At 38.6% G+C, this 17400-nt stretch overlaps 1 protein-coding gene across 1 annotated transcript in view; it reads left to right on the top strand.

Annotated features, from left to right (window-relative positions):
- The window catches only part of LOC128652556 (cathepsin K), a 104138-nt gene extending 88290 nt beyond the window's left edge, over positions 1-15848 (top strand). Inside the window, exons 7-8 of the mRNA XM_053705486.1 lie at positions 10036-10141; positions 14620-15848. Coding sequence (XP_053561461.1) covers positions 10036-10141; positions 14620-14719 — 206 coding nt within the window. The 3' untranslated portion in view covers positions 14720-15848. The remainder of the gene's footprint in view (positions 1-10035; positions 10142-14619) is intronic.
- The last annotated feature ends 1552 nt before the right edge of the window (positions 15849-17400 follow it).

The following is a 17400-nucleotide window of genomic DNA, read 5'->3' as shown; positions in this document are numbered from 1 at the left end:
AGTTACAAATACACCTACACTATCAATAAATTAAATAAACTACAAATATCTAACTAAAATACAATTAAATAAACTAAACTAAATTACAAAAACAAACACTAAATTACAAAAAATAAAAAAAAAGATTACAAGATTTTTAAGCTAATTACACCTATTCTAAGCCCCCTAATAAAATAATAAAGCCCCCCAAAATAAAAAAAATTCCCTGCCCTATTCTAAATTAAAAAAGTTAGCTCTTTTACCTTACCAGCCCTTAAAAGGGCCTTTGCGGGGCATGCCCCAAAGAAAACTGCTCTTTTGCCTGAAAAAAAAACACAATACCACCCCCCAACATTACAACCCACCACCCACATACCCCTAATCTAACCCAAACCCCCCTTAAATAAACCTAACACTACCCCCCTGAAGATCTCCCTACCTTGTATTCACCCCGCCGGGCACAGAACTCTTCATCCAATCTGGGCGATGTCTTCAAGCAAGCTGCAGTGAAGTCTTCTTCCATCCGGCGATGTCTTCAAGCAAGCGGCAGAGAGTCTTCTTCCATCCGGTGATGTCTTCAAGCAAAGGTAGAAAGAAAAATCTGATTGGCTGATTGAATCAGCCAATCAGATTCAAGTTCAATCCGATCAGCCAATAGAATGCGAGCTCAATCTGATTGGCTGATTTTTCTACCTTAATTCCGATTGGCTGATAGAATCCTATCAGCCAATCGGAATTTGACGGACGCCATCTTGGATGACGTCATTTAACGGAACCTCATTCGTTGGGAAGTCGTCGTGCCGGATGGATGCTCCGCGGCAGAGGAGCGAAGAAAGAAGATTGAAGATGCCGCTTTGCTTGAAGACATCACCGGAAGGAAGAAGACTCTCTGCCGCTTGCTTGAAGACATCATCGGATGGAAGAAGACTTCACTGCAGCTTGCTTGAAGACATCGCCCGGATCGGATGAAGAGCTCTGCCCGGCGGGGTGAATACAAGGTAGGGAGATCTTCAGGGGGGTAGTGTTAGGTTTATTTAAGGGGGGTTTGGGTTAGATTAGGAGTATGTGGGTGGTAGGTTGTAATGTTGGGGGGTGGTATTGTGGGAGTTTTTTTAGGCAAAAGAGCAGTTTTCTTTGGGGCATGCCCCGCAAAAGGCCCTTTTAAGGGCTGGTAAGGTATAAGAGCTAACTTTTTTAATTTAGAATAGGGCAGGGAATTTTTTTTATTTTGGGGGGCTTTATTATTTTATTAGGGGGCTTAGAATAGGTGTAATTAGCTTAAAAATCTTGTAATCTTTTTTTTATTTTTTGTAATTTAGTGTTTGTTTTTTTGTGTAATTTAGTTTAGATTATTTAATTGTATTTTAGTTTAGATATTTGTAGTTTATTTAATTTATTGATAGTGTAGGTGTATTTGTAACTTAGGTTAGGATTGGGTAACTATTTTAACTAGGTAGCTATTAAAAAGTTATTAACTATTTAATAGCTATTGTACCTAGTTAAAATAAATACCAAGTTACCTGTAAAATAAATATAAACCCTAAAATAGCTACAATGTAATTATTAATTATATTGTAGCTATTTTAGGGTTTATTTTATAGGTAAGTATTTAGATTTAAATAGGAATATTTTAAATAATATTATTAATATTAGATTTATTTTAATAAGAGTTTAGTTAGGGATGTTAGAGTTAGATAGGGTTATTATACTTAATATATATATATATAATATAATAACGATATTAACTATATTAACCCTAATATAATTAGGGTTAATATAGTTAATATATATAATAACTATATTAACCCTAATATAATTAGGGTTAATATAGTCAATATAGCTAGCGGCGGTGTAGGGGGATTAGATTAGGGGTTAAATAATTTAATATAGGTGGCGGCGGGGTAGGGGGATTAGATTAGGGGTTAAATAATTTAATATAGGTGTCGGCGGGGTAGGGGGATTAAATTAGGGGTTAATAATTTTAAAATAGATGGCGGCGGGGTAGGGGCTCACTTTAGGGGGTAGGTAAGGTAGATGGCGGCGGGGTAGGGGCTCACATTAGGGGATTATAGATTTAATATAGCTGGCGGCGGGGTCCGGGAGCGGCGGTTTAGGGGTTAATAACTTTATTAGGTGGCGGCGGGGTCTGGGAGCGGTGGTTTAGGGGTTAATACATTTTTTATTGTTAGGATAGTGAGGGGGGATAGCGGATAGAGGGTTAGACGTGTCGGGCTATGTTTGGGAGGCGTGTTAGACAGTGCGGGTGATTTTATAACTTAGTCAGGTTTTTTAGGCGCCGGCAGTTTCTAAAGTGCCGTAAGTCACTGGCGACTCCAGAAATTTGTGCTTACGCAGATTTATGGACATCGCTGGTTTATCCGACTTACGGCACTTTAGCCTCTGACGGCACCGTATATAGGATAGCTCGAGTTGCAAGCTGAAACTGCAGGCGGCAGGGGTTCCCTCGCTTGCGCCGCAAACTACGATCTATATCGAATCGCGCCCCCTATTTAGGCTGTTAGCGCTGTGGGTTGAGTAATCTACTACTAGCTAGTAGTTTTCTCATTTAGCATTGTCAAAGTTAAGGTATGTTGCAAAGATGCATGTAATTTAATAAGATATCAGCAACTAATTGTACTGTTGTAGAGGAGCCCAACAAAATGCATAAACCAAGACAAAAAAAGGGAAATGAAACCCAAACGTTTTCTTATATGATACAGGCAGAGAATACAATTTGAAAGAAGTTTCCAATTTATTTCTATTATCAAATTTGCTTTGTTCTCATTCTATTTTTTGTTTGATATCTAGATAGGAAGTGTGCACGTCTGGAGCACTGCATGACAGGAAATAGTGCTGCCTTCTAGTGCTCTTGTTAATGTATCTAATTGTAGCAAAACTGCTTCCATATTGTGCTGCAGACGTGCACTCTCCTGAACTTACCTTCCTGCTGTTCAACAAAGAATAACAAGAAAATGAAGAAAATTTGATAAAAGAAGTGAATTGGGACGTTGTTTAAAATTGTATTTTCTATCTGAATCATAAAAGAAAAATTGTGGGTTTTATGTCCCTTTAAAGGGGGCAGTAAAGTCAAAATTAATCTTTTTGAGATTTAGATAGAACATGCAATTTTCAACAACTGTCCTAGGTAGGCTCAGGAGCAGCAATGTACTATTGGGAGCTAGCTGCTGATTAGTGGCTGCACATATATGCCTCTTGTCATTGGCTCACCCAAAGTGTTTAGCTAGTTCCCATTTGTGCTTTGCTGCTTTTTTAACAAAGGATACTAACAGCTAGATTTAGAGTTGGGCGGTAGCCGTCAAAACCAGCGTTAGAGGCTCCTAACGCTGGTTTTTACCGCCCTCTGGTATTTGGAGTCAGTCAGGAAAGGGTCTAACGCTCACTTTACAGCCGCGACTTTTCCATACCGCAGATCCCCCTACGCCATTTGCGTATCCTATCTTTTCAATGGGATCTTTCTAACGCCGGTATTTAGAGTCTTGGCTGAAGTGAGCGTTAGAAATCCAACGACAAAACTCCAGCCGCAGAAAAAACCCAGGAGTTAAGAGCTTTCTGGGCTAACGCCGGTTTATAAAGCTCTTAACTACTGTGCTCTAAAATACACTAACACCCATAAACTACTTATGTACCCCTAAACCGAGTTCCCCCCACATCGCCGCCACTCTATTAAATTTTTTAACCCCTAATCTGCCGCTCCGTACACCGCCGCCAGCTAAATTATCCCTATGTACCCCTAATCTGCTGCCCCTAATACCGCCGACCCCTATATTATATTTATTAACCCCTAATCTGCCCCCCCCAACGTCGCCGCCACCTACCTACACTTATTAACCCCTAATCTTCCGAGCGGACCGCACCGCTACTATAATAAAGTTATTAACCCCTAATCCGCCTCACTCCCGCTTCAATAACCCTATAATAAATAGTATAAGCCCTAATCGGCCCTCCCTAACATCGCCGACACCTAACTTCAAACATTAACCCCTAATCTGCCGACCGGAGCTCACTGCTATTCTAATAAATTTTTTAACCCCTAAAGCTAAGTCTAACCCTAACACTAACACCCCCCTAAGTTAAATATAATTTAAATCTAACGAAATAAATTAACTCTTATTATATAAATTATTCCTATTTAAAGCTAAATACTTACCTGTAAAATAAACCCTAATATAGCTACAATATAAATTATAATTATATTGTAGCTATTTTAGGATTAATATTTATTTTACAGGCAACTTTGTAATTATTTTAACCAGGTACAATAGCTATTAAATAGTTAATAACTATTTAATAGTTACCTAGTTAAAATAATTACAAAATTACCTGTAAAATAAATCCTAACCTAAGTTACAATTAAACCTAACACTACACTATCAATAAATAAATTAAATAAACTACCTACAATTACCTACAATTAAACCTAACACTACACTATCAATAAATAAATTAAATAAACTACCTACAATTACCTACAATTAAACCTAACACTACACTATCAATAAATTAATTAAACAAAATACCTACAAATAACTACAATTAAATAAACTAACTAAAGTACAAAAAATAAAAAAGAACTAAGTTACAAAAAATAAAAAAATATTTACAAACATTAGAAAAATATTACAACAATTTTAAACTAATTACACCTACTCTAAGCCCCCTAATAAAATAACAAAGACCCCCAAAATAAAAAAATGCCCTACCCTATTCTAAATTAAAAAAGTTCAAAGCTCTTTTACCTTACCAGCCCTGAAAAGGGCCATTTGCGGGGCATGCCCCAAAGTATTCAGCTCTTTTGCCTGTAAAAAAAACCATACAATACCCCCCCCCCCCAACATTACAACCCACCACCCACATACCCCTAATCTAACCCAAACCCCCCTTAAATAAACCTAACACTAAGCCCCTGAAGATCTTCCTACCTTATCTTCACCATGCCAGGTTCACCGATCCGTCCTCGGAAGTCTTGATCCAAGCCTCGGAAGTGTTGATCCAAGCCCAAGCGGGGGCTGAAGTGTGACGTCCATCCTCCGGCTGAAGTCTTGATCCAAGCGGGCAGAAGAGGACATACGGACCGGCAAACATCTTCTTCCAAGCCGCATCTTCTATGTTCTTCAATCCGATGACGACCGGCTGATCTTCAAGACCTCCAGCGCGGATCCATCCATCTTCACCGATGACTTCCCGACGAATGACGGTTCCTTTAAGGGACGTCATCCAAGATGGCGTCCCTCGAATTCCGATTGGCTGATAGGATTCTATCAGCCAATCGGAATTAAGGTAGGAAAATTCTGATTGGCTGATGGAATCAGCCAATCAGAATCAAGTTCAATCCGATTGGCTGATCCAATCAGCCAATCAGATTGAGCTCGCATTCTATATGCTGATCAGAACAGCCAATAGAATGCGAGCTCAATCTGATTGGCTGATTGGATCAGCCAATCGGATTGAACTTGATTCTGATTGGCTGATTCCATCAGCCAATCAGAATTTTCCTACCTTAATTCCGATTGGCTGATAGAATCCTATCAGCCAATCGGAATTCGAGGGACGCCATCTTGGAATGACGTCCCTTAAAGGAACCGTCATTCATCGGGAAGTCATCGGTGAAGATGGATGGATCCGCGCTGGAGGTCTTGAAGGTCAGCCGGTCGTCATTGGATTGAAGAACATAGAAGATGCGGCTTGGAAGAAGATGTTTGCCGGTCCGGATGTCCTCTTCTGCCCGCTTGGATCAAGACTTCAGCCGGAGGATGGAAGTCACTCTTCAGCCCCCGCTTGGGCTTGGATCAACACTTCCGAGGCTTGGATCAAGACTTCCGAGGACGGATCGGTGAACCTGGCATGGTGAAGATAAGGTAGGAAGATCTTCAGGGGCTTAGTGTTAGGTTTATTTAAGGGGGATTTGGGTTAGATTAGGGGTATGTGGGTGGTGGGTTGTAATGTTGGGGGGGTATTGTATGGTTTTTTTTTACAGGCAAAAGAGCTGAATTCTTTGGGGCATGCCCCGCAAATGGCCCTTTTCAGGGCTGGTAAGGTAAAAGAGCTTTGAACTTTTTTAATTTAGAATAGGGTAGGGCATTTTTTTATTTTGGGGGTCTTTGTTATTTTATTAGGGGGCTTAGAGTAGGTGTAATTAGTTTAAAATTGTTGTAATATTTTTCTAATGTTTGTAAATATTTTTTTATTTTTTGTAACTTAGCTTTTTTTATTTTTTGCACTTTAGTTAGTTTATTTAATTGTATTTATTTGTAGGTATTGTATTTAATTAATTTATTGATAGTGTAGTGTTAGGTTTAATTGTAGATAATTGTAGGTAGTTTATTTAATTTATTTATTGATAGTGTAGTGTTAGGTTTAATTGTAACTTAGGTTAGGATTTGTTTTACAGGTAATTTTGTAATTATTTTAACTAGGTATCTATTAAATAGTTATTAACTATTTAATAGCTATTGTATCTGGTTAAAATAAATACAAAGTTGCCTGTAAAATAAATATTAATCCTAAAATAGCTACAATATAATTATAATTTATATTGTAGCTATATTATGGTTTATTTTACAGGTAAGTATTTAGCTTTAAATAGGAATAATTTATTTAATAAGAGTTAATTTATTTCGTTAGATAAAAATTATATTTAACTTAGGGGGGTGTTAGTGTTAGGGTTAGACTTAGCTTTAGGGGTTAATACATTTATTATACTAGCGGTGAGCTCCGATCGGCAGATTAGGGGTTAATTATTGTAGGTAGCTGGCGGCGACGTTGTGGGGCAGATTAGGGATTAATAAATATAATATAGGGGTCGGCGGTGTTAGGGGCAGCAGATTAGGGGTACATAACTATAATGTATGTTGCGGCGGGATACGGAGCGGCAGATTAGGGGTTAAAAAATATATGCAGGTGTCAGCGATAGCGGGGGTGGCAGATTAGGGGTTAATAAGTGTAAAGTTAGGGGTGTTTAGACTCGGGGTACATGTTAGAGTGTTAGGTGCAGACTTAGGAAGTGTTTCCCCATAGGAAACAATGGGGCTGCGTTAGGAGCTGAACGCTGCTTTTTTGCAGGTGTTAGGTTTTTTATCAGCTCAAACTGCCCCATTGTTTTCTATGGGGGAATCGTGCACGAGCACGTTTTTGAAGCTGGCCTCGTCCGTAAGCACCGCTGGTATCGAGAGTTGCAGTGGCGTTAAATTATGCTCTACGCTCCCTTTTTGGAGCCTAACGCACTGAAAACGCAGCCATTCTGTGAACTCTAAATACTAGCGGTATTTAAAAGGTGCGGGGGAAAAAAAGCATGCGTAGCTAACGCACCCCTTTGGCCGCAGAACTCATTCTCTAGCCGTAAGAGAATGAGCATTTTTTATAATAGAAGTAAATTGGAGAATTGTTTAAAAAATATATATCCTCTATCTGAATCATGAAAGAAAAATGTTGGGGTTAAGCTAAATGTAGAAAGTAGATTTTCTTATAGTAATTTTGTATTCATTTTATAGAAATTCTGTTCCCAAAGGGACTTTCAGGAAGCATTGTTTTGTGCTTTAGAACAGCTTGCTAATAATGATGAAAAAAACTGTTGCAAGAAAAAAAAGGTTTAAAGGCACAGTCTACTCCAGAACTTGTATTGTTTACAACGATAGATAATCCCTTTATTACCCATTCCCAAGTTTTGCATAACCAACACAGTTATATTAATATACTTTTTACCTCCCCCCTTATTTCAGTTCTTTTGACAGACTTTAAGGCCAATCAGTGCCTCTCACAAGTAACTGCACAGGCGTGAGCACAATGTTATCTATATGGCACACATTAACTAACACCCTCTAGCTGATTTCTTTAGCTGTATGTGATATCACATGTCTGTCTATTAAATACATACACTGTTTATACGTAAATATCTGTCCCGACCACTACTGAGGGACTATACAATAGTACTGAATATAAGTTTAATGAACGTACATCATATATTCATATATACATCTAAAGTTACATATGTGGCCATTTCAGAGTGTATTGCACATGCACAAAATAATACAATTATTCCTAATTATCTTGAAATACTGTCAAACATGTAGAAAAGTCCAGTTTTGTACTTTATCACCACCCTTTATGTATTGAATTTGATGTGTTCATTTAATTGCCAAAACAAGGGGCAAAACCCGTGGTCAGGAGGATTGTTGTAAGCTATTGCTGTCGGTGCATCGCATGGGTGACTTTTTCATTACCTGCTCAGATGTAATCCAAACCTTTTCTGTTACGGAAATGGTTATATTGTTTGTATTGTGATCTCTCAGAACTTGATAAACATGAATCAATAGCCAAAAAACTTTGGATAAATGCGATCTCAAAGACTGGAATTGGTCCATGTGTGCTTAAAGGGACAGTCTACAATAGAATTTTTATTGTTTTAAAAGATAGATAATCCCTTTATTACCTATTCCCCAGTTTTGTATAACCAACACAGTTATATTAATATACGTTTTACCTCTGTGATTACCTTGTATCTAAGCATCTTCTGACAGACCCCTGATTACATAACTTTTTATTTATTATTTATTGAGTTGCATTTAGTACTGTGTTGTGCTAACTCTTTAATAACTCCTCGTGTGTGAACACAGTGTTATCTATATGGCCCACATGAACAAGCAATCTCCTGTTGTGAAAAGCAAATACAAAAGCATGTGATAAAGAGGCTGTCAATAGAGCCTTTGAAACAGCCAGAAATTTAGAGGTTTAACATTTTCTGAAGTATATTAATATAACTGTGTTGGTTATGCAAAGCTGAGGAATGGGTAGTAAAAGCTTTATCTATCTTTTTAAACAATAACATTTTTTGAGTAGACTGTCCCTTTAACGCCTGCAAAATCAGCACCAGAACAGCGATGCAATACTGTCTGCTATCCAGCTGAACTCATCTGGTGAGTCAGTGACAAGAGCTAGGTCCCAGTAGTACATTGCTGCTCCTTAGGATACCTAAGTATTCTTTTCCAAAATGATACCAGGAGAACAAAGTAAATTTGATAAGAGAAGTAAAATGGAACAATTTTTTTAGACGAATGGTCTCTTTAAAAAGAAACATTTTGGATTTCTTGTTCCGTTAACTACTCTTGCTTCATAACTATTAGTAACAGGGCTATTACCGGCTTTTCATTTGAGTTCTTTTTGAAGGATTTCTACAGAGAGATATAACATAGCAGATAATACTGAAAGACGATAAGAACCCATTATAATAATAATAATAATAATAATAATAATTTAAAAAAAAACTAACAATTGAATGAACAGTAAAATCATTTTTATTGCTGGAGATAAAGGCCCGAGTCTCATAAACTTGCCGGCATGAAGAAAAATCACCAGTTTATTTTACTGAGCCCTATATTGTAAAGTGAGTGTCTCCTTATCACATACAAACATATTGATGAACTTAATGAGATACACAGGTTCCAAGGTAACAATGTTCTTTAAAACTATCTCTGAGGGGCTTCTTATAGAATCTCACCAGACCTGAGAGCTTTAGAGAATTAGGCCCTAAGTGTCTTAAAATTACAAGCTGTGGGGACGATTTATGATAGTGCGAGCGGACATGATACGATGTAGCGTATCATGTCCGCCGCACATAGATAAATGCCGACAGCATATGCTGTCGGCATTTACCATTGCACCAGCAGTTCTTGTGAACTGCTTGTGCAATGCCGCCCCCTGCAGATTTGCGAACATTCGGAACTTGATAATTCGGCCCCTGTGTCTGAATCATATTTTTACTTTGACTTTCTGGACCTGGCTGCACAGTTTATGCAGAAATTCAGCAACCATTTGTAAGTCTAGTGTTTTATACACAAACACATAATGATTTCATACAAGTATTTTATGTGTTTTATATACTGTACAGGCATAACTTGGACATGGAAAAAATATCACTTAGGTGGTTAAAAATGTTCACAATTCTCAGACAGCTTTTCATTCCCTAATGAACTGTAACCAGTCTGCGTTTCCTTGGTCTTTTTATAAAGAGCTTGTTTTTTATCTGATTTATTTGCTTTGCAGGTGTGTACTATGACAAGAACTGCGATGCTGAAGCTATTAATCATGCTGTGCTGGCTGTGGGCTATGGAATACAAAAGAAATCAAAATACTGGCTTGTTAAAAACAGGTACTGAGTTTCATTATTGGTATAGCTAGCACATTGCTATTCTAACGATTTTATGTATATTTTAGGCATGGTTAGGTCACACATGAACACAAAAACGGTACTAGTCTTCATTTTAAGGGACAATATGTATTGTTTAAAAATAATCGGCTAGATTTAGAGTTCTGCGGCCAAAGGGGTGCGTTAGCTACGCTTGCTTTTTTTCCTCCGCACCTTTTAAATACCGCTGGTATTTAGAGTTCACAGAATGGCTGCGTTAGGCTCCAAAAAGGGAGCGTAGAGCATAATTTACCGACACTGCAACTCTCAATACCAGCGGTGCTTACGGACGCTGCCAGCTTCAAAAACGTGCTCGTGCACGATTCCCCCATAGGAAACAATGGGGCAGTTTGAGCTGAAAAAAAACCTAACACCTGCAAAAAAGCAGCGTTCAGCTCCTAACGCAGCCCCATTGTTTCCTATGGGGAAACACTTCCTATGTCTGCACCTAACACCCTAACATGTACCCCGAGTCTAAACACCCCTAACCTTACACTTATTAACCCCTAATCTGCCGCCCCCGCAATCGCTGACCCCTGCATATTATTATTAACCCCTAATCTGCCGCTCCGTACACCGCCGCAACCTACATTATCCCTATGTACCCCTAATCTGCTGCCCCTAACACCGCCGACCCCTATATTATATTTATTAACCCCTAATCTGCCCCCCCCCAATGTCGCTGCTACCTACCTACAATTATTAACCCCTAATCTGCCGACCGGACCTCACTGCTACTGTAATAAAGTTATTAACCCCTAATCCGCCTCACTCCCGCCTCAATAACCCTATAATAAATAGTATTAACCCCTAATCTGCCCTCCCTAACATCACCGACACCTAACTTCAAGTATTAACCCCTAATCTGCCGACCGGACCTCGCCGCTACTCTAATAAATGTATTAACCCCTAAAGCTAAGTCTAACCCTAACACTAACACCCCACCTAAGTTAAATATAATTTTTATCTAACGAAATAAATTAACTCTTATTAAATAAATTAATCCTATTTAAAGCTAAATACTTACCTGTAAAATAAACCCTAATATAGATACAATATAACTAATAATTATATTGTAGCTATTTTAGGATTAATATTTATTTTACAGGCAACTTTGTATTTATTTTAACCAGGTACAATAGCTATTAAATAGTTAATAACTATTTAATAGCTACCTAGTTAAAATAATTACAAAATTACCTGTAAAATAAATCCTAACCTAAGTTACAATTAAACCTAACACTACACTATCAATAAATAAATTACATAAAAATATCTACAATTAAATAAAGTAACTAAAGTACAAAAAATAAAAAAAGAACTAAGTTACAAAAAATAAAAAAATAATTTACAAACATTAGGAAAATATTACAACAATTTTAAGCTAATTACACCTACTCTAAGCCCCCTAATAAAAAAAAATGCCCTACCCTATTCTAAAATTAAAATAGAAAAGCTCTTTTACCTTACCAGCCCTTAAAAGGGCCTTTTGCGGGGCATGCCCCAAAGAAAACAGCTCTTTTGCCTGTAAAAAAAAAACATACAATACCACCCCCCCAACATTACAACCCACCACCCATATACCCCTAATCTAACCCAAACCCCCTTAAATAAACCTAACACTAAGCCCCTGAAGATCTCCCTACCTTATCTTCACCATGCCGGGTATCACTGATCCGTCCAGGCTCCGAAGTCTTCATCCAAGCCCAAGCGGGGGCTGAAGATGTCCATGATCCGGCTGAAGTCTTGGCCCAAGCAGGGTCTGAAGATGTCCATGATCCGGCTGAAGTCTTGGCTCAAGCGGGGGCTGAAGATGTCCATGATCCAGCTGAAGTCTTGATCCAAGCGGGAGCTAAAGAGGTCCATGATCCGGCTGAAGTCTTCTATCAAACGGCATCTTCAATCTTCTTTCTTCCGGATCCATCTGATTGGATCAGCAAATCGGATTGAACTTGAGTCAGAATTTTCCTACCTTAATTCCGATTGGCTGATAGAATCCTATCAGCCAATCAGAATTCGAGGGACGACATCTTGGATGACGTCCCTTAAAGGAACCGTCATTCGTCGGGAAGTCTTCGGCCAGGATGGATGTTCTGCGTCGGCGGGATGAAGATGGATCCGGAAGAAAGAAGATTGAAGATGCCGTTTGATAGAAGACTTCAGCCGGATCATGGACCTCTTCAGCTCCCGCTTGGATCAAGACTTCAGCCGGATCATGGACATCTTCAGCCCCCGCTTGGGCCAAGACTTCATCCGGATCATGGACATCGTCAGCCCCCGCTTGGGCCAAGACTTCAGCCGGATCATGGACATCTTCAGCCCCCGCTTGGGCTTGGATGAAGACTTCGGAGCCTGGACGGATCGGTGATACCCGGCGTGGTGAAGATAAGGTAGGGAGATCTTCAGGGGCTTAGTGTTAGGTTTATTTAAGGGGGGTTTGGGTTAGATTAGGGGTATGTGGGTGGTGGGTTGTAATGTTGGGGGGGTATTGTATGTTTTTTTTTACAGGCAAAAGAGCTGTTTTCTTTGGGGCATGCCCCGCAAAAGGCCCTTTTAAGGGCTGGTAAGGTAAAAGAGCTTTTCTATTTTAATTTTAGAATAGGGTAGGGCATTTTTTTATTTTGGGGGGCTTTGTTATTTTATTAGGGGGCTTAGAGTAGGTGTAATTAGCTTAAAATTGTTGTAATATTTTTCTAATGTTTGTAAATAATTTTTTTATTTTTTGTAACTTAGTTCTTTTTTTATTTTTTGTACTTTAGTTAGTTTATTTAATTGTATTTATTTGTAGGTATTTGTATGTAATTTATTTATTGATAGTGTAGTGTTAGGTTTAATTGTAACTTAGGTTAGGATTTATTTTACAGGTAATTTTGTAATTATTTTAACTAGGTAGCTATTAAATAGTTATTAACTATTTAATAGCTATTGTACCTGGTTAAAATAAATACAAAGTTGCCTGTAAAATAAATATTAATCCTAAAATAGCTACAATATAATTATTATTTATATTGTAGCTATATTAGGGTTTATTTTACAGGTAAGTATTTAGCTTTAAATAGGAATAATTTATTTAATAAGATTTAATTTATTTCGTTAGATTTAAATTATATTTAACTTAGGGGGGTGTTAGGGTTAGGGTTAGCTTTAGGGGTTAATACATTTATTAGAGTAGCGGCGAGGTCCGGTCGGCAGATTAGGGGTTAATAATTGAAGTTAGGTGTCGGAAATGTTAGGGAGGGCAGATTAGGGGTTAATACTATGTATTATAGGGTTTTTGAGGCGGGAGTGAGGTGGATTAGGGGTTAATACATTTATTATAGTAGCGGTGAGGTCCGGTCTGCAGATTAGGGGTTAATTATTGTAGGTAAGTGGCGGCGACGTTGTGGGGGGCAGATTAGGGGTTAATAAATATAACATAGGGGTCGGTGGTGTTAGGGGCAGCAGATTAGGGGTACATAGGGATAACGTAGGTGGCGGCGATTTGCGGTCGGAAGATTAGGGGTTAAAAAAATTTAATAGAGTGGCGGCAATGTGGGGGGACCTCGGTTTAGGGGTGTTAGTGTACTTTAGAGCACAGTAGTTAAGAGCTTTATGAACCGGCATTAGCCCAGAAAGCTCTTAACTCCTGGCTTTTTTCTGCGGCTGGAGTTTTGTTGTTAGATTTCTAACGCTCACTTCAGCCAAGACTCCAAAAACTGGCGTTAGAAAGATCCCATTGAAAAGATAGGATACGCAAATGGCGTAGGGGGATCTGCGGTATGGAAAAGTTGCGGCTGGAAAGTGAGCGTTAGACCCTTACCTACACGACTCTAAATACCAGGGGTAGCCCAAAACTAGCTTTAGGGCCCCCTAACGCTGGTTTTGGCGGCTAACGGAGAACTCTAAATCTAGCTGATAGATTCCCCAGTGTTGCATAACTGACACTGTTATATTATTACATACTTTTTACCTCTGTGATTACCTTGTATCTAATCCTCTGTAGACATTCCCCTTATCTCAGTGCTTTTTACAAACTTGCATTTTAGTCATCTAGTGCTGGTTCCTGCAGAACTCCACGGGAGTGAGCACAATTTTATTTATATGGAACACATGAACTAGCACTGCCTGGCTGTGAAAAGCTATTAAAATGCACTAAGATAAGAGGAAGCCTGCAGGGGCTTAGAAACAGGCAGATGTTTAGAGGTTGTAAAGTATATTAATATAACATCATATAATGTTAGTTTACTGTCCCCTTAATGGTTATTTAAGAATACTGACGTCTTTTTTATAATTTAGAAAAAGGGGCACTTATTAAAAAACAAACTTGTAGAAAGCTCTTAGCGTAGGTGTTTTCCTCACTTCACTGAAAGATTTACAAAGTTGCAGTTTAAGATAATGGGGGCATGTGATTGTTCTATCTACAGTTACATTAAATATGTTTCTCTATAATTTTGTCGTTACAGCTGGGGTACAGAATGGGGCAACAAAGGTTACATCCTAATGGCCAGAGACAAGAACAATGCTTGTGGCATTGCTAACCTAGCCAGTTACCCTCTCATGTGATTTAAGAGTGCTGCAGAATGAGGAAGAATTATTCCATCATGTCCAAAGTCTATGTGACTGTATAGAAACCATATCTGGTTTTGTTTAAATCTTCATTCATGATTTTATATGCAGATACGTACATTCATTAATGGTGTTTTTTTTAAGAATTGTGGGGCCCACAGCAGTGCTTGTCCAGGGGCCAGTGAAGTCTTCTTGCCTGTATTGAGGATTAATAAGTAACTTCAATGTATTTCACTTTTTAGATTAGTTGTCAGACAGATAAGTCTAATGAGTCTTTAATAGCATATTGTTTTTCTTTATTCATTGGAATCTCCCTTTTTTCCCATGATGCTGCCAGGGAAGTTGCACTGTTTCCTAAAATCCAGCATATACCTACTGGTAGCACCAGGGGAATATATACTTTTTTATAGTTACAATTGCAACCTTTATAATACAATTAGACAAATCTCTCAATTTGATCTGATGAATATAGATATAAATGTGTTAGCTACAGAAAGGGCATTAAATTAAATATACTGGTCTATTTGGCCTGAGCCCGGTGTACAGTTTATATTCCTGAATGTGCTAAATCCTAATGAGATCTTTACCTTTCGAACACACCTAGTGCTGATCTCAGAGCACACATAGGGGTCAATTTAACAAGCAGCGGATGCTACATCCACGCCCCATCGTTTCTTGTCCACCAGAAACTAAAATTAAGAAGCAGCGGTCAGGATGATTGACGGCCCCTGCTAGCGGGTGAGCAGGGGGCGGCATTGCACAAGCATTTCACTAGAATCATGTCCGCTCGACCCATGGTAAATCTACACCATAGGGTATGACTGCTGTGCACACACCACGCATGCACTTGAGTGACAATATGCATGCAGGTTCAGTTAGCACCCTACGTATATTTAGTTTTATTTTATGTCCCCTTAAAACAAATCAATGTTCTGTTGTGAATTGTTACTTTTTTTTTTTATAAATTAAAATCAGAGTCTGGCACTCTGGTGTTAGAAATATTTACATTTTGGTAACTAAATTCTGAAATACGTAATGACATTTGTATACTGTATGTACTTATGTTTTCATACCCATTGTTTGGATTTTTTCTAAGAATTTCAATTAAATAAAGCTATAAAATAAGTGTCATGTCTTGGTGTGTTGACTGATATGTTTCCTAATGCATTGTCATCATACTACTAATTTAGTCACTGATTCATTTTTTTTAAATGGCCTTAAAGCGGAGAGAGAGATCCTCTGTAGTGTTAGTAAGAGCAGCGCCGACAATAAGGTTACTAGTTTTTTTCCAGGAGGGAACAGGAAGTATAAAGGAGGCCGTATAAAATATATATTAAAAAAACATTGTTTAGAAAATATTGTGAAGATCAAAGGTTGTTTTTTGAAATGTGCTCTGCCTGAGAGCACTTTACACATGCTCAGTCTGCTCCTGTAAGACATTTCTAACTTCTCACATTCAGTGTCCATTAGGACTCCTAAGCACAAACGTCTAAAAAAAAAGGCTCTGAATCTCCCATTCAGTGACATGGGAGGACAGGCTTACAAATTCAGCATAGCTGTCATGTGAAACCAACATGGTCTGCCCTACACACAGCCCTCCCTTCTTCCCTTGCTTTTATTTTCCCTTTTTGCCCTCCTGGTTAGCTTGTCAACTCACTTGCTTTAACTTGCATAGCCCAGTCCCCCTCCTGGTGCAAGTGATCAGAAAGAAATCTGGAGCGGTTTGTCACAGAAGATCAAGAAGGAGACAGCTGTAAAAAACAAATAAGCTCAGGCATAAGGCAAAAGACAGGAGGCAAAACTTACCCTCACAAGGTAAAGAGGCAGGGGGGGGGGAGGTTGTTGATGTTGCCAGATCTGCCAAGCCACTGTTTGTATGGAGGTTCACACATTGCAAGCCCTATTTATTTGAATCATAGCTATAAACTCATTGCTTTAATATGCTTCACCCCCTCTGTAGAATTTATCGCGGCCAACTAATTTATTTAATTAGAGATTTGCCTCCCTCCGTACCTCCCCCTACGGTCCGCCGTCTCCTCGCATATACACAAGAGCACAATCACCCCCCCCCCCTCCGGTCCGCCGTCATGCTTGTCACACTCAGCCAATCCGCTTCAACATTTCTGACGTCGCACCGCAATTAAAGTCCCTGTGCTGAAGGCGGGCGGATCGTCTAGAGCAGGTCCTCCCGGCCATCTCTATAATAATCTCAAGTGGCTACCAGATAGGATAGCGGCTTAAAGGGAAATAAAAAAAACTTTTTTTTTCTTTCATGATTCGGATAGAGCATGCAATTTATGGAAACTTTCTAATTTACTCCTATTATCAATTCCCTTTCTTCTCTTGGTATCTTTATTTGAAAAAGTAGTAATATAAGCTAAGGAGCCAGCCTATTTTTGGTTTCAGCACCATGGCTAAGCGCTTGTGATTGGTGACTACATTTAGCAAACCAATAAGCAAGTGCAACCATGGTTCTGAACCAAAAAAGGGACGAAAATTGATAATAGGAGTAAATTAGAAAGTTGCTTAAAATTGCATGCTATATCTGAATCACGAAAGAAAAAAATTGGGGTTAGTATCCCTTAAAGTAACCACCAAACACTACAGAAAATCAATAAGAAAAATGTGGGTTTTGGACGGAAGTGTGTCTTAAATACAAGAAGTGTGTATTAAATGCA

This window comes from Bombina bombina, chromosome 1, assembly GCF_027579735.1.
Source record: "Bombina bombina isolate aBomBom1 chromosome 1, aBomBom1.pri, whole genome shotgun sequence".
NCBI lineage: Eukaryota > Metazoa > Chordata > Amphibia > Anura > Bombinatoridae > Bombina > Bombina bombina.
This window is presented reverse-complemented; position numbering and strand designations above follow the sequence as displayed.